General features: G+C 33.1%; 2 protein-coding genes and 1 non-coding gene across 5 annotated transcripts; all 3 read left to right on the forward strand.

The window, feature by feature from the left end:
- Nucleotides 1-2300: 2300 nt before the first annotated feature.
- Nucleotides 2301-14724, forward strand: LOC115959999 (serine/threonine-protein kinase tricorner-like). Of its 3 annotated transcripts, XM_031078690.1 has the most exons (15): nt 2714-2915; nt 3056-3142; nt 3402-3764; nt 4914-5088; nt 7335-7418; nt 7503-7744; nt 7855-8065; nt 8336-8415; nt 8686-8770; nt 10352-10483; nt 10580-10693; nt 10801-10848; nt 13549-13633; nt 13975-14031; nt 14183-14724. In XM_031078690.1, exons 3-15 carry the CDS (start codon nt 3544-3546, stop codon nt 14311-14313), a joined length of 1665 nt encoding a protein of 554 aa, XP_030934550.1. In that variant the 5' UTR covers nt 2714-2915; nt 3056-3142; nt 3402-3543; the 3' UTR covers nt 14314-14724. The 3 variants fall into 3 exon arrangements, with proteins under 3 accessions (XP_030934551.1, XP_030934550.1, XP_030934552.1); XM_031078691.1 differs by lacking the exons at nt 2714-2915; nt 3056-3142 and adding an exon at nt 2301-2698; XM_031078692.1 differs by lacking the exon at nt 3056-3142.
- On the forward strand, nt 5153-5252 carry LOC115962377. Its single transcript, XR_004085418.1, has one exon. It is a non-coding gene; the product is annotated as a small nucleolar RNA snoR99 (small nucleolar RNA).
- Nucleotides 14725-24304: 9580 nt separating the features above from the next.
- LOC115960197 (protein SCARECROW-like) lies at nt 24305-25834 on the forward strand. The gene has a single exon (XM_031078969.1). The coding sequence runs from the start codon at nt 24305-24307 to the stop codon at nt 25832-25834; it is 1530 nt and encodes a 509-aa protein (XP_030934829.1).
- The last annotated feature ends 1468 nt before the right edge of the window (nt 25835-27302 follow it).

Consider the following 27302-nt stretch of genomic DNA (forward strand, 5'->3'; position numbering starts at 1 on the left):
AAAGCAGCTCTTTTCTTTGCTTATTTGTTGCAGCATTGATAAATGATAATGTGATGATGGCTATGCTTCTCCAACTTCCTACACAACCACCACAATAACGGTAACAGTTCCCAATTGAACTATTCATTATCAGAAATTTTGTCCATTTCATGTTGTTGGCTTTGGTTCTACATAATAATGGGGACCATGTATGTACCATTAAAGGAGGAGCAAATCACAAAATTTCCCAAAACCATTACCAAACAATGCAGCTTACAAACAAAAATTCTATTTTTATTTATTTATTTTTTAATGTGGGTTTTTGTCAGTTTGTCTCTTTGAGTCTTTTGCTGCCATTTTTGAATTGGAATTGTTGATAGTTTGAGTGCTAAAGAACATTTACTTTTAAAGCTAAGGCATGGTCCCATTGACATTATGCCTGTACTCCAAGAAACCTCCCATTATGTCTTCGACGTTGCGTCTGACTTTTTCTAGTGGTCCTCTCCTCACGAGAAAGACGCGCACCCCTGCGATAAACAAAAGCCAATTCAAAATTTTTTTTTGGGTTTGTAAGCCAATTCAAAATTTGGTGCTGTGTTTGCGTTTTATTTCTTTTATTTGGATCCTAAGTTTAAATTAAAATCAAACAAACCAAAAGTTTTGACTGACACTTCTTTTTTGATGTTTTCAACAGAGGTATTTATGGCTTAAATCTCTCTTATGGTCGTATCCTATTATGACTACCTAATTATCAAGAAAAAAAAAAAAATGAAATGAAATTCATATTATGAAAAGATAACTAGCATCTCTCATTGTTCGTCTTATGAAATATAAATTCTAATTTATAAGGTATTTTTGTTGTTGTTGTTGAAAAGTACCACTTTCATTTAAATCTTTTAATTCCCTCTAAACTTTTGCTAGTTGTGAGATGTGTGATATTTAAAATTTTAATATAGACTACACAAAATCAAATAAATACCAAGTATCACAAATTAAATTTAAAATTAAAGAAAATTGAAGGATTTATATGGAAGGATATTTTAGAAATAGACATAAGAAGATCAAAATAGGCTCAGTCCCATTGGGCCAAATTGCAAGTCATACAATTGGCCTCTCTCTAAGACAAAATTATATAAGCCGAAACAACAATATCACTTTCTTAAAAAAGAAAAAAAAAATTATCACTTTATATAGAGACAATGGATTAGGCAGGTGCTTCCCAAGGGTGGTGGTTTAGGCACCTTATAATTATTTTAATCTAACTTCTGAATAAAATTTGTTTGATTCTTGTTACCCCATGTGGTTGTCATTAACCAATCAAGCTCCTTTACCTTTATGCAATCATCAAGATAATTATATCATCCTAGAGATTTGGATAGCAGCTCTTTTATTTTTTATTTTATAATTTGAAGCCAAGTCAAGTTATATATGATGGTGCCGGTTTCTTTGGTTTGAAGATGTGTGTGTGAAATCTTAAAAGTGACTGTTTGAGAGCTTCTTCAAAGAAAACAAATTTGGAACTTATGCCATATATTAAAAAATGAAAAATGCTAACGAGTGCCCTTAGGGCACTGGTTAATAATCCATTTAAAGAAAGTTTTTATGGGAAATGAAAAAAGAGTAATTAATATTTTTACAGCTTTTTTCATTTTCCATAAAAGTTGTATCAAAATTTTTCTAAAATAGATTATTAATGAGTATCCTAAAGGCACTCATTAACATGACCCTTAAAAAATAAACCCGAGTTGATAGTGTTAAGAAATGTAGTAATTACTAAAAGATGACATGTGTCTGTTTTTAGTTTGATTAGTATAATTATTGATATAATAACACCCTTTTTTAATACTAATTATCAACATTAACAGCTTTTCCCCTAATCAATAGACTAAACAAAGCAATCATGTCATGTGCATCATATCTTAATGATGTGATTCAAATGAATTAACTACCAAAAAAAAAAATAATAATAATTAATCAACAATAGAGTAAAACAAAAGTTATTACATACTTATATTCATAATATTTTTACAACAAATTTTAAATAGTATATTATTATTGGCTATTGGTGAGTTCAAATTAAAACCAATAATGATTTACTACTTAGAATTTGTTGTAAAATTATTGTGAACATAATATTTCTTTACTACTGTTACTTCAAAAAATAAAAATAAAAATGTTACACACTGGTTAGCATTTTTTTTTAAAAATAATTTCTTTCTGTTATTGACAATGATATGGTTTTAACAAAATTAACCAAACCAATCAAGTACAAATTCCCCACTCTCTCTCTCTCTCTCTCTCTCTCTTTTTTTAATAGTAAAAATTGCTTTCTCCAAAATCCAAATCTCACATACAAAATATATATACAGATTTCTATATTTGGGTCAAAAGTGGTGCGCAACACGCACAAATCTCCCCTATAGGATCAAAATCTCGTGTGAGATCGAAAGCACCAACAGAAATTTTTTATTTTTTTTATAATCTCTCACACACTCACACATTCAAATAATAATAATAATAATAAAAAAGAAAAACAAAATTTGTGAAAAACATAGAAGAAATTTAAAAAGCTAGGAGCCAAGCCAAGCCGAGCCGAGCCGAGCCGAGAGAAGAGAAAACGAAGCGAATCCGACAATGGCGGAGTGACTGTCAAAATTTGATTGCTTTTTTGAGGGGTGGGGGGGGGGGTGGTGATCTCTTTAGGGTTCGCGGGATCACGGTATATGCTTTTCCTTCCCCATTTGACAGTTATTTTACGCTCTTCTCCGATTTCTCTCTCTCTCTCTCTCTCTCTCTGTTGTTTTCTACACCGTCTTTGATTTGTACGGCTTTGGATATTTTGAATTTTCTTCGTTTTTTTTTTTTTGGTCCGCTAAATTCGTTACATTGTTGCTTTCTTTGTCTTGAAACTGCGTTGATTCCTCGGAGAAATTAAGGTATTTTAAGGAAATTTGAATTTTTATTATTTTTTTTTGGTGTAAATAATGGAATTGGATGAATTCAAAGGAAAAAAAATTACATTTTTTTTTTTTTTTTTGGGGTTGAATTATGTTTAATCATGTTTTAAATAATGCAGATTACAGGGCATTGGATTTTTTTTTTGGCATTTGAGGACAAATAGATTGGTGGGTTTTTTGTTGGTGATTGGATTTAGTATATAGAGGTATTGAATTATACACATATGGTATTTTTGAGGCATTCGAAGGAAATTTGAACTTTATTTTATTTTTATATATTGAATTTTGAAGCATTTTGACTTGTATTTGCTAAATAATGGAATTGGAAGAATTCAAAGGAAGACATTACATTTAATTTTGTTTTTGTTTGGTGGGAAATTTATCTTTTTTTTTTTTTTTTTTCGTTAAATTATGTTTGTTAATGCATGATTATACGTTTTCTTAATCATGTTTTTAATAATGCAGATTACGTGCCATTGGATTTTTTTGGCATTTTGGGGACAAATGAATTGGTGGGTTTTTGGTGGTGATTGGATTTGGACTTAGTATATAGAGGCATGGAATTTATGTAGTATTTGAGGTAGCCATTGGGCTAGAAGAGAAGGGAATGGATTCAGCAAGGAGTTGGTTTCAGAAATTTCAACCACGGGACAAGTTGAGGGGTTCAACGAGGAAAAAAGAGTCTGGTGAAGAAGGGATTGGGATTTCAAATGTGCATGATGCAGAAGCACTTTCCAATGTCACAAAGCAGAAGGTTGCGGCCGCGAAGCAGTATATTGAGAACCATTACAAGGAGCAAATGAAGAACCTGCAGGAGAGGAAGGAGCGGTATGGTTTACAACCTGTGAATAAATAGTTGTTAATTTTTTCTTTCGGATATTAAAACACTTGGGGGCTGATTTAGCTGTCTATAAAACAGAACAAATTGCATGTATCCATGGCCATTTTATTGTTTTAATCAGTTGTTTCTGTTCCTATTGTTAAGCAGGAAAAGTTAAATAGTTTAATGTGCTCTACTACATGGAGTATGTCATAGAAAACAACCTTACTTGACAATTGGTCTCAGTTTTATCAGATAATACTTGTATCAAACCTAGAGCCTGTATTGGCTATGTATTCTATTTGTTAAGCATAGTGATTCTGCATGAAGCTGTATAATTTCCCTAGAAGCCTCCTCTCCTCCTTCATTGTTAGCAGAAAAATTGAACTTTTATCTGTAAAGGCTGTAAATGGTTGATAGGGAGTAAAAGGTAGAAGTAAATATAATAATCTCTCTCTCTCTCTCTCTCTCTCTCTCTCTATATATATATATATATATATATTTGTGTGTGGGTGTGTAAATTGGTAGAAGTATGTCAAGGATTAATAAATCTTATTTTTCTTGGTAGCTACACTTTTTTTCTTTTGTTGAAAAAAGGGAACCTGATGCACAAGACTCCTACTTTTGTGGTTGGTTTGTTGTCTTACTCCAATTTTGGAAAGGCCGATTCCAGACTTGAACATGGGATGCCTCATCTAGGCTGAGAGAACTTGCCATTGCACTCTTTTTCTTCTTCCTCCTTATGTTACATTCTGGCTTCTTCAAGTGTGAAGGGACTATAGATTTTGATGTAGTCTTTATCTTAAGTATTTTAAGTAATGAGTGATTCCTTTATCAGTGCATCGATTGCCTGAATTGTATTAATTTGCATAAAGTGTTTCTTTTTTAATAAAGTATAACGGTGTGGCCTAGAGTTTTGTAGCTCAATTGGTACTTCTTGGTATTTCCAATAGAGACGTTTATGGTTCAAATTCCCCCCATTGTTGTAACTATTGAATTATCCAAAAGTATAATGGTGTGGAATTTCCACTTTATCTCTGATTAATATATTTTAATAAGGTACTTATCAAAAGAACCATTTCATGAATAGTACTAGAAAGTTTGAAACTCTAGTGCTGGAGAGATATAAGATTTCTTGTTTTACTTCCCTTGAACAGACGAAATATACTGGAAAAGAAGTTGGCTGATGCAGATGTCTCTGAGGAAGATCAAACTAACCTACTTAAATTCTTGGAGAAAAAGGAAACGGAGTACATGCGCCTTCAGAGGCATAAAATGGGTGCTGATGATTTTGAGTTATTGACAATGATTGGAAAGGGTGCATTTGGAGAGGTATTTACTTTCTTAACTTAATATACTATGATCTCTTACATCTGCCCCTTTAGCTGTGTTTTGAGTGCTTTAGGGATGAACAGGTCCCTCACATTAATCCATCTGATTCACTTTGTCAGCTGTCTCTTTAGTTGTCTTGCTGATCATTTTAGGGCAGTACATGCTCTCAATCTTATCTACAATTTTTTACTTATCAAAATAATATTTTTGAAAGAGCTATTTATCCTAGTTTTCTACTAATTTTTTGAAGGATAATTATTATATTATAGTTCACATTAAACTTATCAAAAATATTATAGCCCACATTATGAACAATCAAACCTTTTAGTGATTTTGGGTTCTCAATCACAGTGCTGAAATCATTGTTCGTGAGAATTTTGTTTGAGTGGTCTTGCATCCTTAGCCCAAGTGAAATGCAATCAATTGTAGATTTATTGATTCTCTTTCTTTCCACTTGTTATTCTTGTGTAGTTTTTTAGGGGAACTGTGTACACACCGTGTACGTTAGGTCTTTCCTCTATTTTTAATCAAATTTAATTACATTTGAAAAGAAAAATTTGTCTGGTTCCACAATTGGTGAACCATATGTGGCCTTGGTATTTTCACAGTCCCAATCCTATTCAATCAAACACTAAACACGAAGCATTTGTAGCATAGCTCCATATGCGCGATTTGTTATTTGTCAATGAAAAATTTCTTACAATCTTGAGCATTCTGACCTGGCTGCTTTTTTGATTGAGATATCGAGCTTCTTAAAAATGGAGAAAATATATCTCAACCTTAGCTTAAAGATTTATAGTTTATACACACACACTCTCACACAGAGACATGCGAATATGGGGGGTGGGTTCTTTTATTTGCTATCTAGAATTACACTAATTAAGCTTAATTAAACAGACATGAAAGAGCTTATGTTGAAAGCTAGGTTCTTATATCCTTTTTAAAAGAAAGCATACTCTCTGTTATGGCTAGTAAAAGAAAATTCTATATAATGGAACACATGCATTTAAGATTTCTATGAGTAAACAATTTATGTATTCCTACTGTTGGACTCTTTTGGGGAGGGTGATAGTGATATTTTGTAGAAGGTGATTTGGAGAATTTGTCCCTTTTGGATGTTGTTTATGGTGGCTTTTGTGCATGCTTGAGGTTTGGACCACATGGACACGGGGGCATAAGTCTTTAACCTGCTATTATGGGACAGTGATAGGTTTCTTAATCCATGGTAGAGCCCTACTGTAATTGGCATGAGAGTTTTTGTGGAAACAGTAAATGAGTGGTTAGGAAAGTTGTTTCTTTATGCTTTGTGGTGGCTTTGGAGGGAGAGACAAAATTGTACTCTGAAGGAAGTGGGGGTTTCTGGTCAGAAGCTGAGGCTCAAGTGTCTTATCTCTTTTCTGTTGGAGTTTTGATTCAACTTCCCTTGTCTTCATTCTTTGTTGGATTTTCTGAATGCAAGTTTTGGGGCTTGATTTGTTGTTTTCCTTAGGGTTTCAATTTATATTATTATTATTTTTGGTGTGTGTACTTCCCATGTAGTTGCTTACATCCTCCCTTGGAGTTGGAGCATCTTGCAAAATTTATTACTTTTATAGAAGACAATGAGTCAGTTAAGAACTTCCATATGTCCAGAAAATGTAGTACGTCTTCTCTTTTTCTTCAAATGTTTTTGTTCTTTTCAGTTTTGCAGTTATTGTTATTGTGTATACTTGTGCATCTCTATCTCTGTGTGTAAGACATGGGTGGGCTAGTGGCAGCTTTCATTAAGTTGCCGTCATTGTAATAGATGCATAACCCTAACACAATAAGGACTAACTACCATTAGGAAAAGAAAAGGACTTTCAAGAACTAAACAAGACTCAACTCCAACTGGGAAAATGAAATTCAACAATAATTAAAACAAGCTAGACTCACCAAAGACCTACTGCTCTTGACTCAAAACCACCCCTAACTTGAAATTACAGAGATACATCTTTCTTGTGAGATTAAAGTTGAATTCCAATATTGTTTTCACTTCAAGCAATCAATAAGAGCAATTTTAAGAAAGAAGCTCGTCAATTTAGCATAACTTAAGTTTCGTTGTCTGGGGACTGCTTGAGATGTAGATATTATTGACCATGTTCTTTTTTCCCCCACTCCCTTTCTTTTACTTCATTGTCTGCTAATAGAAATTTTATATTGGTATGTGCTATTAAGTTGTAAGATTATAAATTATACGTAGTATAAATTTGCTTTTTGTGTTGCAGGTTAGAATTTGTCGGGAAAGGAATTCAGGTCAGGTATATGCTATGAAAAAACTTAAGAAGTCAGAGATGCTTCGAAGAGGCCAGGTATACATTTATCGGACTTGCCAGGTGGTATTACTGAGGTTTTGTATGCTATATCTGTTGCCAATTGGCTTGTCATCCTTTTAGGTTGAGCATGTGAGGGCTGAAAGGAATCTGCTTGCAGAGGTTGACAGCAATTGCATTGTCAAACTCTACTGTTCTTTTCAAGATGATGAGTTTCTTTATCTTATTATGGAGTATCTACCTGGTGGAGATATGATGACTTTACTTATGAGAAAGGATACCTTGACTGAAAATGAAGCCAGGTTTTATGTTGCAGAAACAGTTCTGGCTATTGAATCTATTCATAAACACAATTACATTCATAGGTTTGTGCACTTATATGTCATGTTGTATAAATTTAATCTGAAATGGATCAGAAAATGTTATTTTATTTTACTGAAACATAGATTGAGCTAGCTTGTGTTATACCGTACAGGGACATCAAGCCCGACAACTTATTACTTGATAAACATGGACACTTGAAACTGTCAGATTTCGGACTATGCAAACCATTAGACTATAGTACATTGAAAGAGCAGGATTTTTCAGTGGGGAACAGCCCTAATGGGACTGCACAGAATGATGGGCGCCCAAAGCGCACACAACAAGAGCAACTACAGCATTGGCAAAAGAATAGAAGAACACTCGTAAGTTGTTTCTATTTTTATCTCTTTATCCCTCTCCCCTTAAATCTGGCTCTCTCAAATAAAGTATTGACTCCTTTATGAAATAGTAGCATACTAATATAAACTATAAAGAGACATAATGTTGCCAGATGCAACTTGTTTGGTGGTTTGAAAGATTTGTTTTCATGCATTGGAAGAGTTTCCATCTCCTTTAACGGATTTTTGACTAAATTTTGTGGTGATGGACACGATTTTTTATTTTGCTAAATCAGTTGATATTGGGCATTGTAGGCTTATTCTACTGTTGGTACACCCGACTATATTGCTCCAGAAGTTCTGTTGAAGAAAGGATATGCAATGGAATGTGATTGGTGAGTATTGTGTGTGTTCTCTAATGGGTGTTTGGATGTCTCATAAACATTAATCAGTTCAATTTTACATGCTATAATGAGTCATGTGCATCCTAGATTTCAGTTGATTTATTTTATTTTTGTGGCTTGGCTTTCACAATAGTTTCTATCTTTAATACTATGATCATACTATTATGGAAACTGGTTGTGTGTTTTTCAATGTTATGGGTTTTCTATATAAAATTTAGGGCAGTTTAAATTTGACAAAATCATGTGATTATTGATGTGCAGGTGGTCACTTGGGGCTATAATGTATGAAATGCTCGTGGGTTACCCGCCTTTTTATTCTGATGATCCCATGACAACGTGTAGGAAGGTACACTTTCTTAGATTTTTTGTAAAATTTTTATGCAATATTTGCTTAATTTTCTTTCTTCATCACTGTGATTATGACAACATGCTTGTCAGTTTGCATTATAATACATTAAAGTCGGCATCTGATGTTGAAGTTTAACTGAAGTTCTCTGCATCTTTTGCTTTTGGATCCATATGCCCATCTTCTACTTCATTGTCCTGTTACACACACCTTATGGACCTTCATGCTTTAGGCTTTTGGTATTCATTGGGTTATGCCAGGATCGGTGGTAGGATTGTTATCTTGTTGGTATCAGTGGAATTTGATTCCAGGGTGCTTAATGTGGATGGTCTAGTTAGAACGAAATCGTCGCTCCTTTGAGAACAAGGAGAAGACGTTGGATGAGTTAAAGGTTTTATGTCAGCGTAGTCTTTTTGAATGGTCTTGTTGTTGGGGTTTTACTGATTCTTTGTCTCTTTCAGAGTTTATGTTTTCCCTTAGATTATCTTTCTGATCTCCCTCTCTATTGTTTTGTTGTTTGTTTTATTTGTTTCTTGTTGTTCATCATCATGAACAACTTGTACTTGTCTTTTTTTTTCTCTCATTAATAATAGTTCTCGTATTACCTATCAAAAAAAAAAGGAAGCACGGGTGTGTCATTTTGGTCTGCACACCCGCATCAAACTCGGTGGGTCGCACTGTGCGGCCAGGACGCGGTTGCATGCGCATCCCTGACCAAATTTTTTCCTCACATGGCCCGATACAGTCTGAAATGGTCCAAAATACAACCCAATATGGGCCGAAATACTTATTAAAAAAAAAAAAGCGTTAATTTCAAACTTATCTTTTATTTAGTTTTAGTTTCAAACTTTTGATATTTTATTCTAATTTATAAACATCATGTAATGGTTATGTATTCACTTTATTATCTACTATTGCTCTTAAATTGATATATGTTTACCATTATATTAAAAAAAATGCTTAGCAATTATAGAAAATAAAAATAAAAATATATTTAATAATTAATTAATAAAAGTATCTTGCTGCACCCGTGTCCTACTTTGTCAAAAATTACAGTGTTGTTGCACCACACCCGTGCTTCCTATTTCCATGCAATGATAATGAGGCTGAGTTGAGTCAGCAGATTTATTTGATTTACAGTCCTTTGATTCTGAACTACTGAAAATTTGTATTTTATGGGGTTAATTATGAATTATGAATTTTGAGAATAATAGAAGATAGTAAGAGGATCAGAATATCGGACACAAATCATGCATAACTGACTCTACTGGCACAAAGTATAATTATTCCTCCTGCTGATTCTATAGTTCTTCTAAAATACACTGAAAAAAAAAAAAAGCATGTTTGGCTGCTGATTTCTGATGTAATGATATTTTAATTTGATTGCTTCTGCATGACTTGTCTTACTGGATCTAGTTTTCTTAATGGTTCTTGGTTCCTCATGGAATTAGTAACGTTCCATCTCATATAAGATGGACACATGCAGGGAAGGGTGGCCAATTTGTATCTTTGTTTAATTTCATGTGGGTGCAAAAGAAATTTTATTGCCTTGATGTTACCATTCTTCCCTATGTTATGCAGATAGTAAACTGGAGAACTCATTTAAAGTTTCCTGAGGAAGCAAAGCTATCTCCAGAGGCAAAAGATCTTATTAGTAAACTATTGTGTAATGTAAACCAGAGGTTAGGATCAAAAGGCGCAGATGAAATAAAGGTGTTGTATGGTGTGTCCTTTTCTGAAATTTTTGATTTGATACATGAGCTGTTTGCAAATAACAGGAATTACCTTTCTGCTTCTTTCTTTTTTCAGGCTCATCCATGGTTTAAAGGTATTGATTGGGAAAAGATATATCACATGGAAGCTGCATTTATTCCTGAGGTCAATGATGAGTTGGATACTCAAAATTTTGAAAAGTTTGAAGAGGTATAAATGTTTTTCAATTTATTCCTAATTTCGTGGAGCTACTTTTTTATGGGCATCTCCCATTGCTAATCACACTTATTTTCTTTTCCACTTGCTTTTGGTTTCAGTCTGATAATCAGTGTCAGAGTCAACCAAAAACTGGTCCATGGAGAAAGGTAATTTTCTAGTATTACATGCTACTTTAGCTGTTCATCATTCATTCATATGTAGTGTAAATATATATTGCCTTTTAATCCATCGGTTTGTGCAAGCATGAGGTATTGTCTATTCATTTAACCCTGTTGCCATGACATATTGGCCAAAAGAAATTAATCATAATGCAGGATCAATAAAGTAGAAGTGATGTAGGTTCTGGTCCGGTAGAAGTCCACTGGCACCTTGGCAGTTGCTTTACTGAAGAATGATAGTAGTACTTCCACGCTACTCTTGCTAGGTCTACTAATGATGGTTTTAATTTGTTTTTATAAATGCTATGTTTGTGAATTTAATTGAAGGGGCAAAGATAAGGAAGTAGGGTTTTTAAAGTTTCTTTCTCTAAGAAAAGCAATGGAATGCTAAGGGGCACTTGTTTAACAAATTTGCGTCAAACTCTTAATGTCGTTTAAGAACTCTGGGCATTCTTTGCCCACAGATTAAAACAAAAGAAATACTCTTGGTACAAATTTTGTTTTCTTTTCATTTGAGAAACTTAGGCTTCAATGGAGATGGAAGTATATTTCTGCAATTTTTTCCTTCCAAATTACCAGGATGTTATGAGGGCAAGGGACCTCTTTTAAAGCTTGAACTTTTGCTGCCATTGGTCTTTGGATCAAGTGGTATCTCTTGCCATTTGATGTAACTTTTGTGAGTTGTATTCAAATATAAAAGAAAATATTTAACTTTGTCAGAATCCTTTTTTTTGGGGGGGTAAACTACACACACACCCAGTGAGTCTTGAACTCACAACCTCACTCTCCTCCTAGCACTCATAAGGGGAGGAGGCGCTAGTTGAGCTAGAGCTTGATGGTGTTGAAGTTGAAATTTGGAATTCAAGTACTACCTTGGGAGAAAGGGGAGATAGTTTGCTGAACATTGTGGAAGCTTAAAATCCTTGCTTCTCTCAAAAGCGACCTTTAACAAATTTGTTTCTCAGACATCACAGGATTATACTGAATAATATTTGGTCCAACAAAAGTCACATAATAGATATGATATATTCACATTGGTGCATATATTGATGGTCACAGATGTGATGTTTTATGCTAAACTCAATTATTTGTTAATGAGCTTTAGTTCAAATGCTACTTCATTCCTTTATAAGATCAAGGTAAATGATGAGGTTGTGGGTTTAAACTCACTAGAGTGTAACTTACCAACAACAACAACATGCTTTAAAATCCCAAATTTTGGGGGTCAGCTGTGGATTCTGAACAGATTAGTTAGGGTCAGTCACATGTATTCTTGTTTTCTATTCTATTATATTTGAATTCATATTCTCAGTCACTTCCTTAATTGATAAGTCATCTTTTATTACTTCTACTAATGTTATGCTAGGTCATCCTCTATTTTTTATAGTTCTCTCAACTTGGTCCAACTCACTTTTTCTTACACTTGCATTAATCGCTCTCCTTTGAACATGACCTAACCATCTTAAATGACTCTCATCTTTTCATCAATAGGAGGTATACCCCTCTCTTAAAGCAGATTTTCTCATTTCGTATCCCATCTTTTTTTGTATTTCCACTTATTCTCATTCTAGCTACACTCATTTTATGAATATGTTGCTTCTTAATAGCCTAATGTTTGGTACTATAGAGCATAGCTGGTCATATAGTCTTATAAAAATTTCCTTTTAACTTAATAGGTATTCTATGATCACACAATATTCCTGATGCACTTCTCCACTTTATCCACCCTCCTCTTGTGTTATGATTCACATTCTCTTTAATCTCTCTATATTTATGAATTATTGATCCAAGATTTTTTTTTGATAGGTAAGAAAGTAATATTATTGAAAATAAAGAGAAAAAAGAATGCAGAGTGTTCACGATAATGAACAAGGAACAACACAAAAACAAGGAAAAAAAAGGAATCAAGAAACTAAACTAAGAGATAAAAGAAATTCAGTAAGGGAAGAACAATTCGAGAGACCCCAACACCGAGAACAATCAAAAAGTCCACTAGCACAGATCAATCAACTAAGCCAAACAATTCTCAGAATCCTCAACTAATCCACAACAAACAGCCTGGAACCAAATTCCAAACATCGGAATTATGTTTCCCATGCCATTACTGCCAACTAAATAATGAGTCAGTAATAGAACCTGGCTCTTGCTCTTTAGTATCTCTTGGCCATCAAGTCTTACCACACCTACGTCTATATTTCTACTTTACTAAATTTACATTCCATGCACTCTATTTTAGTCCTACATAATTGAAAACCTTTAGATTCTATAGTATCTTGCCAAATTTCTAACTTGGCAACTCGCTTCTAGTTTCATCCACTGAAACTAAAACATCTACAAAATGCATAGACATGTAACTTACTACTAATAATAAAAAGAATCTAGACTTGTTATTTGATTTCATAGTCAAGATTTGTTTCAATTGGGGATAAATCTTCTCTATTTTGATTGAAGAGCTAACTCAAGCCTGACTTCCTTGGGATTATGGAAATTTGAACACCCCTTTCATGTTTGCAGTCTGATAGCTTTGGGTCAATGCTTCATAGGCTGATGATTTATGAAATGTTTTGTATTTACTAATCTTAGTAAGATTTAGATTTTGAAGTAGTTAATTCTTAATATTTGTATAATTTTTCTAAAAAAAATTTCTTGTCAAACTTTTCTTTTTGCACCTTTATCCTTTCTTTGCAGATGCTCTCATCAAAGGACATCAATTTTGTGGGTTACACGTATAAGAACTTTGAAATTGTCAATGATTATCAAGTGCCTGGGATGGGTATGTCTCTTTTTCTCTAAGTTATTTTTGTTAAGTGGGCTTGGTGGAGGTGTCAGTTCTGGGTATTTCTGTACGTGTTTAACTTGTCTGACGAATGATATATCTTGTGTTGTGGAGGCTCTATGTGTAGTTGGATGTAGTAACAACAACAGCCTTAGTCCTAAAACTTGGGTTTGTTATTACACTATACTGTCTGGTTGTCTAAATAGGCTGTGTTATCTTCAAACAACATGCAGGAATAATGACTTCGGCCATTTTCTTGTGCTGGTTCTTTTGTATTCCTAGTTTTTATTAGGCAAATACCTTTTTCTATAGCTGATTTTATTTTTCTTTCCTTGTAGCTGAGTTGAAGAAGAAAACCACCAAACCAAAGAGGCCAACTATCAAGTCACTTTTTGGTAGGCTTATTTATACCCATTTACACCTTTCAATAGTTCCACACATTTTTTTCTTCTTTTTTTTTTTTTAATTATCTAAAGCAGTATTTATTTAGTTGATTGGCATTTTTATCCATGGCTAAGAGTATTATATTTGTTTTTCTTACAACAGAAGGTGAATCTTTGTCAGATATATCTGAGGTATCTGAAACGTCTTCAAATCATCAATCTGTACATGGAAGCTTCTTGAACCTCTTGCCTCCCCAACTAGAAATATCTAAAAAACGGAATGAATCCCACTAACCCAGACAAGTTTCATCTGATGAAGAGCTCCAGTCCTTTAGTCAACTCATTTTGACTTTTGAGTAATGAGGTGTAATTTTTGGGTTCTGCATTTGGAGTCAAGTGTGGATATATCGGCTTGGAATTTGAGGTTTGTTTGAAAACTCAAGCTTTAGTGTGTGAAGAAAGGCTGCTGGTTTTGAAGCAACTAATCAGATTTGAGCCTGCTCGGATAAGAATCCCATTAATGATATAAAGAGGTTAAAGAAAAAATGAAAAGTAAATACTAATTCGTTACTATTGACATGTATTTGGCTGTTTTTTTTTTTGTCAATGTGTTAAATGCTGTACAAATACACTCCATCAACTCATTTCCATGTAAACGTTGTGTATTTTTATTGGATCTAATGATAACAAAGTATATTTTTTCCTCGTACAAGCTGTTTGATCGTATGCTTTTTGAGACGATTGTGCTGGACAACTTGAAGTAGTCTTGTAATGAAAAATGTGGGGAGGTTTGTTTTCTTCATAAAGATGCTGATTAGCTCCTTTTGATGTGTTATGCTTCCAAATTCATTATCGACACTTTTGTTGGCAGTGAATCCTTTTTGTAACAAGGCAATGTACTCAATGATGGAAGAAAACGAGAGGAGGGGGAAACAACAGGAAAAAGACGTTTATAAGCTTTGATTGACTCTAGATTATGAGATTGCCATGATGTTTCTTTATCTTCAATTTCTTCCTGCATGTTAAGAAATACCTCAGTTCACAAAATTTTTGTTCATAATATTTGACCTTTTTTTAAAAAATTTAAAACCTACTCCTAGTCCAACCCTCATTGAAAATTTCGGATGAGTAGAATTATCATTGTCAAGGATACACAAAAATGAAGCATATGGACAAAATGCTAGGGTAAAAAACACAAAAAAAGAAAAGAAAAAGAAGCAGATGAGCTTTCTTTATGAACCTTGTTTTTTCCCAGTAGTATAGTATATAATGGTAAAATGGAAGCGTTAAAATTTTTTAGGACTCTTCTTTGACAACAAAATTTTCAGAGTTATATGAGAAGTGTAATTGTTACATTTCAATTGAAAAGCTTCCTTATCATGGTTTAAGAGTTCTATTAACCTTTCATTAGCCTATTATTCATGACGAGGTAGGCAGCTCACATGCATGAAGAGGAAAAGAGAGGGTCTTCCTTGATATTAAGGTGTCAAGGTGATCGAAGGTCACATCACAAGTGGAAGCAATCGATGTTTTGGTTGAGCAAGGTCATACGCTTATGGTTTCAAATTCATGCAACTTAGTGCTACAATATTAGAACTTAATGCTAAACAAAATTTGATAAAATCATAATTTATTTCTTGTAAACTGGGTTTATTTATTATAAAAAAACTTTTGACATTTTCTCTAGAAAGTATGGACATGTTCTTTAGGAAGTATGAACATTTCATTTGGACTGTCATACTCGTGTTGTACCCATCATGTTATATTGTAATTTTTCAGATTTTGCTCATGTCATGTTGTCGTACCCGTATCCTTATCAATGTTTGTGCCTCCTGGCATTTTCTACAATTTTTTTGGTCTCGAATTCTTAACCGCTAGTAAAACATATTATGGCCAGTGCAATTGGAAATCGATATGCATTTGCTAACGAGACACGCTGCTCGTGAGTGATTGGAACAGGAAGAAGTTGTTTATACTAAATAAACAAGCTTAAGCCTGATTTCTGGATGTACATGATAAACAATCCATATTTGACTCATTTGAGTAAGCCTAAAAGATTGATTATGGGTGAGTGGAATTTCAAATGACATGTTATTATGTGCACCTTAGAATTAGATCCATAAAAATTAAAATTTGATCATGAAATGAATATAGTCCATTTCTTTATGAAATGGAGAGGATCCAGGCCTGTAAAGAATACTCCTTAACAAAGCTTTTATGATACATCTAGACCCATATATGAATGAAATCTCAAAGAAAAAGAAATGTAACTCACTAACATTTAGATTATATCATTTTATTGTCAAATTTCATTTTGGATTTGAGCTTGACCAATTGGACTAAGTTTTCTTCTAAGAACATTTCAAGGGATGTAGATGTAGTAAGTTAGAAACACACCAATAATCACACTGACAGCCAAAAAAAGCAAATCATTCCAAAGACAACCTCACAGTTCCAGGTCATGGTTTTGATTGAGTCATCATGGTTGGCCTATAGTACGTATCTATGTAACTGCCATTTGTCAATGTATCATGCCCACTCAAAGTCACAATCATCTTAAAAATAACTGATAACTACTACTTTTTTAGTATATTTTTTCTTAATTGATTATTGAGTTAATCAAAGTTCTTAATATTCGTGATTGACTTATTCTTTAATTTTTCTTTTTTCAGATAAAACGACAGCAATGATGGCACATAGACAGATGTATGTCTGGCCAGGAAAGAAAATGTTGAGTGTATAAGGAGACAACAAGTTTATGTTAGTGCATTTTGAAATATGCTTTCGAGGAGTGGTTGGATATTTCACTTAGATGGTTTTATGGTTATATTAAAAGGTTAAATTTTGTTATACACTTATCAGTGCATATAATCTGTACATACATTTAAGATTTTAGTTAAAACTGTGAAATTTTAAATCGTGTTTTATTTGTGTACAATAATGAGTGCATGATAATTATTACTCATATTATAATGCTAATTTCTCCTATACAGATAATCTCTTATCTTTGCATTGGTATTGATATGGAAAATCAAAAGTGAAAAACATATGCAAGTTTCCCAGTAAGCCTGAATTTTTGTGCAACTCCTGTACCTCTTAAGTGCTAAAAGAAGGAAGCAAACCCCTTAGACCCTGTGTATGCAATTACTTCTGCATTTGGCATACACTGTCTGTCTGTCTCCAACTCCAATTAGATCTCTAAACCAGGCCACTTCACCAGTATGTCAAATTGTATATAAAAAAGAGAATATTACAGTCATAAACTATTTTACAATATTTTTACAAAATGTTGATGTGACCAATCCCTTATTGGTTTTTATTTAGACCTACCATTAATATCACATTTTCATTTATCAATAATCATTCACCACATCAATAATTTGTAAATTTTTTGTAAAATACTTTGTATCTCTAATATTATTTTATAAAAAAATTCTAAAAATAATACAAATTTTAATGTGGTAACGAATGTATTTAGAGGATGTCAACAACGTAATAAATAAATATTAAATTAATTTTTTGTGATAGGTAACACAATTGTTTGTAATTCTTTGCAGGGGTGGCTCCACATAGTAGTCAGGTGGTCGACCACCCTGACTTCTAAAAAAAAAAAAAATCATATACATAATTATATTTAAGGACAAAGTTTGAATATAAACTTAATTGTAGTCTAATGCTATAAGTTCCTTTAAAAAATTAATGTTGCTACATATTTTAAAAATCTAATCATTTGATTGCATATTCTTTACGCTCTTAATACACATGTTAAATTTTGTGCCAATGAGATATTATTTACTATATGATCCATAAGTTTATTTTTTCTGCATAATTTTATACTACAAAAACTTGTAATTGAAATTATTGATTGATGATATAGTTATTGATCTTTAATTTTCTAGAAATTTTAAAGTACAAAGGATATAAAAAGAAAATGTAATCTAATTGTAGATTTGTCAAAATTCACATCCAATAAAAAGATATTAAGTAAAGTTGTAACCTTAGGCTACAACCAAGTTTATGCCAAACTTTGTCCTATATTTAAATTAACATGTTTTGTCTACTCTTAAAAAAATATTCACCATCCTAACTTGATAATCTCAAGAATTTAGATTCAATAAAAATAACAATAATGCTAGAGATACAATAAATGTCACAACAATTTCACAGATTTTCAAAATTAGCATTCCAACTCATACATGGGCTTTCTTTAATCTCTAATTTAAATATTTTTGTATGCTAATGTTGGAATTATTGTGATATTTTATTGTGTCTCTAGCATTACTTACAAAAATAATCTTGACCCCCCAAACATAATTCTTAACCCCTTAAACAAGAAATAAAAATAAAATTTCAAATAGCAATAATAATGAGAGCAGATAACATTAAAAATAGCCAAAAAAAAAAACAAGAAGATTAGACCAAACAACAACAAATGAACAAAATATTCAACAAAAGCTCATTCAAAAATGAAAAATAAAAACTCTTAATCATTCAGAAATGTAAGTCATTCAAACCATTCCATAAAAATAATTAAATAATTCATAATTTCATTTTCCTAAATAACGGTACCAAGAGAGAGGTTGTGGCCTTGAGTTCTCCTCGGCGATACTGGGAGCTCTTCTCCTCAATCATAACATGCATGTATCGTTCGTTGCTCCGTCTCACTTTCTCAATTTTTTTCTTCTCTATTATCATTTCAAACTTTTTCTAACTCTCATCTTAGCATTCTTAGTTCTCACTTAATTTCTCATCAGTTTTTTTTATAGAAGGAAATTGTAAAATATCATGTATTTTTAAATTTTTTTTTTAGCGATGTTGATATATTCAAATTCTCTTTTTATTAGATTTTGTATGATTTAAGTTTCTTAATAACCACCCTAGAAAAATGACTCTTTAGTATCACAAAAGAGATGAATATGTAGAGAAGACTGATCATGTAATACGTGCATCATCATGAAGGCATATAGTTATGTAAGCATATGTAATGCTTTTGCAAGTTTGTTTGGGTCTGTCATCTGTGTTGTTATCATAGGTAGGAGTTTATAGAAAAATCCAGGACTGCTTGGACAGTTTCGGCTAGTTTTGACGACTTGACTCTACGAAAAACAAGTTCCACCAAGACTATGGATTGGCTTATATGGAAATAGAACTAGAGAAAAGTCGTGCTATCCTGCTAGCACAAAGCTTATAGACAAAATTGAGGAGAAATCTTTCATATAGAGTGAGATTGGACTTATGCTGAACCCCATTTCCTTTAGGAGATTCGCCCAAAGTATTAGAACTTCGTACTTGTGTGTGTTTTTTTCATCCTACTCTATGTAATCTTAAATAGATCTACTTTGGTATGCACATTTCTAGATCTAGAGTTATGGCATAAAACAAACAAAATTAAGAATTTTAAAAGTTGGGATAATCACATAATAAACCTTAGAGTTTGATCTTGATCTAAAATTAAAATTTGAAATTTCAATTGCACATGCTCACCTTATGTCATAATAAACCCTAAACTTTATTATTTTACCGCAAAGTATGTTGGGGAGATAAACACCATGGGAAGTTTCCTTGAATAATTAATATAACATATGGAACACACTTTAACCCAAAAGGCCTAAGCCCAATGGGTATGTGCTCAATTATGTTATATTAACCACTCATTCTTCTTATATTTATTCAATGTGGGACTTCACTCACATGTGTAACCCAACAAATCTCCCCCTCACGTGTGAGTCTGCTTTTTTATGGGCTTCAAGACCTCTTTGTGGGCCATGAACAAGTCCTACTCACTCCCCCTTGCCTAATGGCTTTTCACTTCATCAGCGCGTCAACCATGGGTCTCTCGTATGCCATCCATGAGAACCACGTGTCAACCCCGCACGCACATCCATGGGAACCCCGTACATCCATGTCCATGGGAACCTCGCACCACACCATTAGTTAGCACCATTAGCAATATTCCTTTGTTGGGCTTTTTTTCTTTTTCTTTTTTCCTTCTCCAGGATCTTTATGTGTGGGCCATTTAGGCTTTCTCTGTCCCCGCTAGATAGGGACCATGAACACCTCACCACCTTCGCCGCACACCACCATGGGCTCTGATACCACTTGTTGGGGGGATAAACACATTGGGGAGCTTCCTTAAGTAATTAATATAACATATAGAGACACACTTTAACCCAAAAGGCCTAAGCCCAATGGGTATGTGCTCAATTATGTTATATTAACCACTCATTCTTCTTATATTTATTCAATGTGGGACTTCACTCATACGTGTAACCCAACAAAGTACACAAGAGTCAAGACAGCTCGGGATTCTGTCCTATATCTCTTGAGCTTCTGCATTAATGAAAATCATTTGATTATGTTTATATGCAAACTGGATTGAATCTTTACCGTACCATGAAAGGAAATGAGTTTAATTATGAAGAAGCAAGGAAATGTACTAACTACAAAGAAAATAGGGAGAGTTAAGGGAGGAAAGAATTTTCTGTTAGAAATATATTATTGCTTGCATAGTTTTTTACGATTACACAGACAATATATACAAGCTTAACAAAACCAAAACCTATAGCTCTTTTCATAAATTGAAGTTTTACAACAAAAATTACAATCTTAACAAACTAGCAATGCTTTTGTATATCTTGCTATCATTTTTTCCTTGTTTTGTTTGAATTAACCGACTTCCTACTTGATGTGCGGTACATTTTGAAATTGTAATGACATAAAAAATTACTAACTTGTTATTAGTTTCCTCTAATATTTCAATATTTTTTTTTTGTAAAATTTTTAAATTTTGTTCTATTTTATAGACAAAATAGAAAGACAATAAGATTGGGTGTAGTGATTCGATCATTCTATATGTGTTTACAAATTTGAAAATTGCATAATATGGTGATTGATATAGATAGGCATATTTCATGCCTACTCAAGAATGAAATTATCATTTTGATACAATAAAAATGTAAATATCCTTCACTTATTTTTTTTCCATTCTTGATTGTCTTTTATTATTATTAGTATTATTTCCTTTTGTTGAACTTTGTTTCAATTGTTGCAAAAACAACTAAATATGAGCAAGAATATCATATTTCAAATAAATTATTTCTCATAAAAACTTTAGAAAAATGACATCAAAATTTCATTATACTAAAATAACTAATATAACAAAATAAATGTATTTATCCTATTATTATTATTTTCAATTACATAGAATAAATACTACAATGTTGATTCTCCACACATATATATACAAGTCACTTAAAGGAGTTATGAAATTTAAATAATTAAGATTAATTTTAGTGAATTCACAAATATTTAATTTTGATATTTTTGTTTCTTATATAAAATTTATACTATAAATTCATTTAATATAAATAATTAATGCGCAACTATAAATAATAATTGATATATGTATTTACTTTATTAGCTAATTCAATAAGCTAATACTTTGATCATAAATGTACCTTTTTGTTGGGTTGGAAACCTAAATAAAAAGAATCTCAATGAATGCACCACATGATAGAACTTTATGCTCTCCCACATAAGATTATATATATATATATATATATATTGAGAACTCCTAGTGTTTTTTTTTTCTATTCCCTATCAATGATAGTGCATGTGTGAATTACCACTTATTAAGTTTTTAAGTTTTAATTCATTAGATTCTAAAAAAAAAAAAGTTTTAACTCATTACAGGTTGTTTTTACATTTTTTTTCCAAACGAACAGTTCATATTCGTAGTGATAATTAAGAGGTTGTTAGGACGTGATCGTTTTGTTGTAGATATGGACTAAATGCTATTGACATTTTGAGCACTTAGTTAATTGTTCTTGAAGAATTTTCTTATGTGTTAGGATTTTAAATTTTAATCTAAAAGATTATTTGTGGGAGAGTAATTTTTTTTTTAGTTTATGTTTAAATCTTATGGAGTTTAGATCCTTTTTTTTTTTTTTTTTTTTTTTTGAAAATTGAATGAATTACTAAATATTTTTTATGATTTTGAGACTCAATTTAATTGTTTCGGGGATTTTCATTACGGGTTAAATATAGACTCTATGAATTGAAATTTTTGAGCATTACATTATATGGAAGTGGTTCCAACTTGACGGAGTCAACCTGAGATAATTCAATGTCTATATATATTTCTGGTTGGCCAGTCATAGATCAAATAAGTTAAAACTATGGAATGATTCTTGCGTACGTACAGAACTGAAAGATATTTGATTTATTTCAGAAATTTTATATGAATATTTCATATTTAAGGTTTATGTATATTAGTTTTTAATAAAATCATTTGAATTTTAGCTATATTGAATTAAGTTTCTGGCCTTAGTTGAGTCACCAGGTGTTCTTGTGTACATGGTAGTCTTTGGGAAGCCATTGCTAAGAGATTACAAAACAAGCTTACTAAAGCATGATGTTAAGTTTAGTTATAACTAGAGTTAATTAAGCTATCATTGAAGTTCATTTAAGTATTAAATTTTCGCTAAGATGATTCACAAAAAAGCAGAAAATTCAGCACCTGAGACATCAAACTCGGGCAAAGTCCCCACAAGTATATGTAACCTTGATTTCTCACCAATAATTTATCTTTACTGGTCGGCCAAATAACTAGAGTTAATTAAGCTATCATTGAAGTTCATTTAAGTATTAAATTTTCGCTAAGATGATTCACAAAAAAGCAGAAAATTCAGCACCTGAGACATCAAACTCGGGCAAAGCCCGCACAAGTATATGTAACCTTGATTTCTCACCAATAATTTATCTTTACTGGTCGGCCAAAATCCTAGCAATGTAGCAAGAATGATCATCATCTGAAAATGAAATTGCCTTTATTTATTTAACAGGTGGAATTAAATTAATTACCAATATTTGTTTTCTAAGCCATGTCAAGTGTCAATTCCACTTGGTAAAGTGACTTATGGGGATTTCCATCTTAACCGGTAGAACTAACAGGAAATATGGCATTGTCACTAAAGAGGTTTTCTAACAAATTAATAAACTTATCTACTAATTACAAGTTGGTATTATTATAGTGATAGCAGTTACATAGTGGAAGAGCTTACCGGAAACGCACATCTAACTTTCTAATTTCCAGGTAAATTGAAGAAAGAGATAAGCTGCTTAATAAGACTCATTCAAACTAATCGAAATAATTAACATACTAATTAACTAGTCTAACTAGATTTTTCTAACCTCTTTGTGTGAAATTACACATTGCCTTCCTCGTAACTATATGGCACTAAATAATATTTATTAGAAACATTATGGTCAAAAAGGTTGAAAACTTGAAACTCATTGTAGACTCGTATACTTGTAAATCAAACTTAATAATTTTACTTTTAATGCAAATAATACTATTTTAAGATTTATTATTATGATTTTTAATTCTTGCTTTCACTTTCTCCCTCTTTTCTCTTACACTTTGCAATACCAACGTGTCAATATAGAGATATAAATAGTATCATTCCCTGCATCTTAATCATGTGAACCAGCCCCAATAATTGGATATTCAATCCCGTATAAAAAAGTATAACCCTTCTATTTCACGCCAAAAGAAATTACTCAGCTTTGTATTTCAGGTGATTAACAGTATTATTTGACACACATGGGCCATTATTTACAGTAGTGATAGTAAACGATATAATGGGTTAGTTACTTCGTACCCATTTTATAATGCCTTGTTCTCAAAAAATAATGCCCTTTAAAATTTTTGTCTTCTTCATTCTTCTAGAACCCTAGACCTCCAAAATTCAATGAAAAATTTTGTTACATATTAGTTATTGTATAATTTGTAAATATTTTATTTTGAAATCGTGTTTTTAAAACACGATTTCACAATCAATCTTGTTTAAAAAATAAAAAGACTTTAATTCATGTAACAATGCATGTAAGTGAATGTATAATAAGGAGTGTGTGAATATCATTACTTAAAATTCAAATGCTACCGATATGTTTCTTAAAAATCTTAAGTTAATAATTTGAAAATAGCTACCAAATTGACGTGGGTAATTTGGCTTTTAGCAACTTATGTTTTTCTATGTGTCTTGGTTATGCCGGCCATCCTCTGGCATTAAACTAGTGCCATTATTATGTTATGACACAAAGACCTTTTCTTGTGTCATCTCTTTGGTCATCATCCAAAGTTTTCGCCTTTAAAAATGGTCTTCACCTCTCCCAAAATCCCCTCCCTCCACTTCACCATCTTTGCCCTCTCCTAGCTAGCTTAATTTCTCTCTTTCATTCTCAAGTATTATAGCTTATAACTTTCACTTCCTTAATTTCCCTAATGAGAGCAGGACCTGAAGTTATTCAGGGTGCTTTGGATATGATCCAACCCCATCATGAACCATGGGACTACCCCACTAATATTGGCTTCCCAACTCCACCCTTCAACCCTTACCAGTTCAAGCCTGTTATGGCAAACCGTTGTGTGAACTTGGGGCGCAACGAGCTCTCTGAGTGGGTGGAGCAAATAGCAAAGCAACTCATAGAGGACTTACCTGGTCAGACTGAGAGTAGCATAGATATTTTGCACTCTGACACAACCTCTCAGGACAAATTTGTCCCATCAATTCTTGGAGACTTTAGGCCAAGAAAAGCTGCAAGAAGAAACTACGATGACACCATTGGAAGCGAGGTTCAATGGACCGATGAGCCTAATCAAGTTTCTGATCATCATGCAAGGAATATAAATAGAGGGTTAAGTAGGTTAGATGAGCATGGCTTATCCCTAATAACCCTACTTCTTGAGTGTGCGGTTGCAATCTCAGTTGACAATCTAGGTGAGGCACATAGAATGTTACTTGAGCTAACACAAATTGCCTCACCTTATGGGGTTTCATGTGCTGAGCGAGTTGTGGCCTATTTCGCTAAGGCCATGTCTAGCAGGGTAATCAACTCATGGCTTGGTATAAGTTCTCCTTTAGTCAACTACAAAAGTATTCATTCAGCTTTTCAAGCTTTCAACAACGTTTCCCCTTTCATCAAGTTTGCACACTTCACATCCAACCAAGCAATCCTTGAGGCATTCCACCGCCGCGATAGGGTTCACATTGTTGACATTGATATCATGCACGGCTTGCAATGGCCAGCCTTATTTCACATCCTTGCCACGCGAATGGAGGGCCCTCCGCACCTTAGATTGACGGGGATGGGCACGTCAATAGAGATTTTGGTGGAGACAGGAAAGCAGCTTTCGAGTTTCGCTAAGCGGCTTGGAATATCATTTGAATTCCACCCAATTTTGAGGAAGTTTGGAGAAATTGATGTTTCAACGGTGCAGGTTCGGCGCGGAGAAACTCTAGCCGTGCATTGGCTTCAACATTCCTTATATGATGCTACTGGACCCGATTGGAAAACAATGAGACTACTAGAAGAATTGTCACCAAGAATCATCACATTGGTTGAGCAAGATATTTCACATGTTGGGTCTTTTCTAGACCGTTTTGTTGGGTCACTACACTACTACTCGACCATTTTCGATTCCCTTGGAGCAAATTTGCCTATTGATGACCATAATAGACACAGTGTTGAGCATTGCCTTCTATATAGGGAAATCAACAACATATTGGCAATAGGAGGGCCAGCAAGAAGTGGGGAGGACAAGTTTAGGCGTTGGAAGAGTGAGCTTGCAAGAAGAAATTTTCTGCAAGTGCCCATGAGTGCAAATTCTTTGGCTCAAGCACAGTTGATATTGAACATGTTCCCTCCTGCTCATGGATATAGCCTTGTCCAAGGAGAAGGGACACTCAAGCTTGGGTGGATGGAAACTAGTCTGTATACTGCTTCTGCATGGACTTCAACTGCTTCTAGGTAGCTGCTAATGAGAATGTGTTTTTTTTTTTTTTTTTATACAGAGCTCAAATGCACTATAATCCAACTAGGGAGCTGTGAAAAGTAAATTTATGGGCATAGAATATATACTTTTTGAAAGGGAATATTTTGGTCGGAATGCAAATAGAAAGTATATTTATTCCAAGGCCCCTAAAGTTTTGCTTTTGTAGTTACTAAAAGTGTATAACCATTTGTCCACAATATATGTTTCCATAGCTAATTCTGTTGTCCTTGGATGCTTATGTGTCACCATGTAAAACTTCCGCTCATATACGTAAACTTAGAGGTCCTGTAATCATTTACTTTTTATGTTCGTAGTCTGTCTTTATACAATAATTAGCATCTTAGCGCTTACATTAACTACTTCACAGTGCACTCCAGGCAATACTGCTACGATGCTCTCTCTCTCTCTCTCTCTCTCTCTCTCTCTCTCTCTCAAAAGCTTTTTAAGAAACTAAGATGTATTCTGAAAATTTGACTTAGACCTCGTGGTTGATTTATTGCTATGATCCTAACAACTTTTGAACTATTTGTATATGAACCTCTTCATGAACAACTCGTTTGTGATCACAATCAAAACTTTTGACCGACTCTAAGAATCCTCCTTGGAGATTTGATTCACTGCAACGAACGTCACTAGGATGAAGGCTTTGTAGTTTCAAGATCTTTCATCACTCAGAAACACAGTAGAGTATATATGTCTATATACTCTTTATACTCATGGGTTGGAAGGTGGAGGCTTTGATGTTCAAGTTGTGTTGTTCTCAGAAAAATGCCTTAACAACCGTATGAAGTTGTGTATAGTAGGCCCTTATATAGGCTTTCCAAGCACCGACTTCGTTAAAATGCATTACTCATAGAATCCCTGATTTTCTATTAACCATGTCGATGTTGAAGGGTAGTCGTAAATCCACTTTTGATCGATTAAGAAACGATCGCAAGTCTGACAAAACCTAGAGATTTCGATCAATCAAGAGACTATCAAATGAAAATTGAAATATGTACAAAGTATCTTCTTTGAGCTGCTGCTTCACACTCTTCAATCTTGAACATTGAATGATTCATTACAGACTTAAGAATTATTACATTGTCATGGAATTTGCCAACTAAAAACCTAACGATCTACCCCTTTGGCACTTCTATGACAAAATTCAAATTTCAAAATAAACATGTCAAGTGATATTTGGCAACTCAGCAACTTACAATAATCTTAGATCATAGAACACAAAGATATTCAATCAAACAGCAGCCTCTATCAAACAAAAAAACATTCCCTTTGTCCCAAATTATTTGGCCTATATTTCATTTTAGTTCTTGTTTGAAGAGTCAAAAGCTACTAATTTATTAGCATTCCTATTATGCCCCTAATTTATCTCAATAGCATTTTTTCTGTTGTTGAAAATATTCAAATTTTAAAATTGTAATAATAAATAATAATTAATAAAAAAAAT

The sequence above is a fragment of the Quercus lobata genome, chromosome 9, assembly GCF_001633185.2.
Source record: "Quercus lobata isolate SW786 chromosome 9, ValleyOak3.0 Primary Assembly, whole genome shotgun sequence".
Classification (NCBI taxonomy): domain Eukaryota; kingdom Viridiplantae; phylum Streptophyta; class Magnoliopsida; order Fagales; family Fagaceae; genus Quercus; species Quercus lobata.